At 35.3% G+C, this 3,602-nt stretch overlaps 1 protein-coding gene across 1 annotated transcript in view; it reads right to left on the bottom strand.

Moving 5' to 3' along the window:
* Window positions 1-200: 200 nt before the first annotated feature.
* Window positions 201-3,602, bottom strand: part of SPATA17 (spermatogenesis associated 17) — a 97,082-nt gene continuing 93,680 nt past the window's right edge. The window contains exon 11 of the mRNA XM_009276843.1: window positions 201-281. Coding sequence (XP_009275118.1) covers window positions 201-281 — 81 coding nt within the window. The remainder of the gene's footprint in view (window positions 282-3,602) is intronic.

Here is a 3,602-nt window from a genome sequence, read left to right as displayed (position 1 = left end):
GAAATTATTTTGATTAATGTTGGAAGCTGTATTTCTTAAAGATCGAACAAAATCAATTAGCACTACTTTGGACATAGTATACGTCACTTTACAGAAAGAGTACTTTATGGGACATTCAGTCAACAGACTGCTGCGCATTTGCTGAAATACATTTATTGATTACTTATCAGGTGTCTTATATTGTGTAGTTTACGGGACGATTATACTATTTGTCCAGTTCTGGAGTAAGTTTTTCCAAACTTTTCGAAGAGAACAATCGATGGTGACACTGTTTGAAAGTCCTAAAGAAATAAGAGAGACAAAAAAAGTGTTCAGTTTGGCTTTCATGGTTTTACCTTTTTGATTTTTTAAGGTATTTTAGAGATCTAAATATTGTCTTCTAGGTAAACTTCATTATACGAGTTAGAATGTAAACTATGCAAAATAATGTATATGAAACATACATTATTATATGTACAATTCTTTGAAGAAGAGCACAAGAACTGAATGATTTAATTGCAAGAAAATATATATTTCAATCTCTAAGTAACTATAAGCACTGCAAAAATTTCCTGCTCCAAAAACTAGATTTTATAGTCTTGTGCAAACTATGGTATACAAAATTATATTCTCCTCCCTCGCCCAGGTAAGTTAAAGACGGCAAGATATCCTTGCAATATTTTAAATTTTCTACCTTGTTTAACATTAAAACATGGATTTTAAACCAGCTGCATGAGAAATGGTAAAAAAAAGGAATATATATTAAATAAGTAATAATGGCAACAAATTGATTGGGAGTTCTGGTAGAAAAAATACAAGCAGGGTGATTCCCGAACACGTTTTTTCCAGGAAGAGTTCTTGGTTATTACACTCAATTTTTTAAAATACAAATGCTTACAAATCTAAATTGAATAAGAGAAATGCAAGTGAACCTGTGCCTTAAGAGTACAATGTTAATACAGCCAACAGACAAGACAGTAAAATAAGCTAAGTACTGTAAACAGTATTTTGATTTAGCTACTTACTAACAAAGGCTCGTGGTAAATGATTAGCAAGTCCGTGGTGTTTAAGATCAAGGTTTTAAAGCATTCTTAATAAAATTATTTTCTTTGACCCTGAAATACTGGGAATAGTATCAGCAATACAAAATATTTGCTTTGCATTAAAATTGTTTTCCCTTTCTGAAAGTAACATGCCAGAGATGAATTATCAGCTTTCCAGGATCTGATTATTAATTTTTAAGGAAGGAGTTGGTCTGAACACTTTCTACTGTTTTCTGTTGTCAACATGACACTCTGTGAAAGTGCATGGAAATGCAATGTCTTCATGAAATGTCTGAGGCCATGAGTGAATGAAAGCTGAAATTTTTACCTTTTCAACACATTTCACAATTTGAAACGTTTGGTTTTCTCTCAAAAACAGAATGAAAACTTATTTTCCTGAAAAATGACATGAAGCAGAATTATCACTCCCTGGATAATTTAGATTTAGCTACTTCACAGACCACAGTTTAGCTGAATCTCCATAAACAGACAGAGCAACTACGACTTCTGGTAAGCTTCATGCAAACACCGACGTGGCTCACCCTGAGTTTCATCTGCACTGCGTATTGCCCAACTGTGACCATATCATTTCTTACATCTCATACTTAAAGTTATTTGGTATGATACCTCCAACATTCTGGTGCATAAACCTTAAAGTAGCAAGGTAGACATATACATTGAAAATGAAATACTCCCTGTGTTGTGTGAAAGTGAGTACTGCCCCATTCTTAACTGTTCACAAGATTTATTTTTTAATGTTTCTCTATGCCTTGTACCGCCCAATTTCTTACCCAACAGAAACAGCCTATTTGCATATTTTCATATTATACTTTAAGAATGGAAAAGTATTTTAATTTTCATTGTGTGTTTGGCATCATCAACACCTTCTTACTGCAGGAAAAGTTGTCCATATAATTATTATAATAAATATTATTATAACTCCAGCATAACTGCAAATAGTTTCCTTCTAAAGCGAAGCTAGTTATATTTAATTCAGTAAATTCACCAGGCTAATATTGGTCATGGGAATGGAAAAAAAACAGCTCTAGTTGCCAAGAAAGCAAACGGATAATGCAGCTATAATTTAGGATTAAGCAGTAATTCAGAGCAGAATGCAGTATCCTTTATTTGAAAATAGGAAGTATATTTTTAATTTACATGCAGGACAGCTAGGTACAGTTTAACAAAAAAAAAAGCAGTGAACTTGGGGTGAGACGGGGAAACCAGTAATAGGTGTACACCCCCCACATCAGGATAAAATCAGGAACGGTAAGTCTGAGCATTGAAGAAGTCTTCATTTGCTGGAGCAGACGGCTTTTGCTATTAGGATGCCTGGCCAAACAAAAACAATTGGCTGCCAAAATTAGCTCCTTGGGACGATTTAGGAGCCTTTGAAGTGAACAGTTTTTTGAGCTGGAACTAAGCCCAGGTCCAGCTTCAAACTCAAATCAAAATGACAAAGAGGAAATTTTCTGTGCCACACGCCCCCTCAGTGTAAGATTACTTTGGGTTGGCAGCTGTACTGTTTATCTTGTTATTTAAAGCTATTTCACTAGATACTCACAACTGAGCATTTAAACAACTGGCTCCGATTATGACGACAGCAGTTATGTTTGACCACATTTAGGAAACATCACACAATCTAACGGAGAAATAAAAGTGTTGCTGGCTTTACAGTTAGACTAATTAAAGAAGTTTAGAATGTATACTAGATAAATGTTGCACAGTATGCATATAAAATATAAATATCTGTTTAGGAAAAGAACCCCAGCCATTTCTGTATTTGAAGATATAGATTTTAATCAGGTTTCAACAGTGTGAGAAAGTGAGGCCTGAAAATACCGCTTGGCCTTGCAAGGTCTACCTCACAGTGCTGAAGAGAGTCTATCCCACTGTATCACTGTAGCAGCATAAAGGGAAAGGAATTGGAAGCCATGTTCTCACATCTGTCTAATTTGATGGTGTAACATAGGTTCAAATCGTGCAGTGAAGCACTGCAATGCACTGCTGGTTGATTCTGGTAGACTGCCAGGATCATCTTGAATTTAAGCATAGAAGTTACGAAGTTATGTAGATAATCCTTTTGAAGCTGCAAGAACAAAAGTTGTGAGTGGAGAAAAACAGGCGTCTTCAAAATTATTTTCACTGCCAGTCCCTAATTGTTGGTTGTTGGAATGAATTAGCTTACAAATATGAATTCCCACATATTGGTGAGATTGACCCTACAGTTTTGCAGTCTCAGGATCATAGGAGCGTGGAGCTGAGTTTTATGGAATTTTTCCACAATGCATTCTTAAATCATGTCATATAATTCTCAGCATCAGAGACCTGTAATTCTCAGGCCCGAGACCTATTTTTAAATTCCCAAACAAAGTTAATATAACACTTCCTTTTTAAACTTGTCAAGCTTTGACTCCTTTCACTCTAGTAAATTGTAAGTGACTCAGGTTCAACTGACAGAGCTTAACAAGACCTATGGACCCTTTCATAGAATCATAGAATCATAGAATCATTGAGGTTGGAAAAGACCTCTAAGATCATCGAGTCCAACCGTCAACCCAACACCACCATGCCCACTAA

This window comes from Aptenodytes forsteri, unplaced genomic scaffold, assembly GCF_000699145.1.
Source record: "Aptenodytes forsteri isolate BGI_AS27 unplaced genomic scaffold, ASM69914v1 Scaffold465, whole genome shotgun sequence".
NCBI classification, from domain to species: Eukaryota; Metazoa; Chordata; class Aves; order Sphenisciformes; family Spheniscidae; genus Aptenodytes; species Aptenodytes forsteri.
This window is presented reverse-complemented; position numbering and strand designations above follow the sequence as displayed.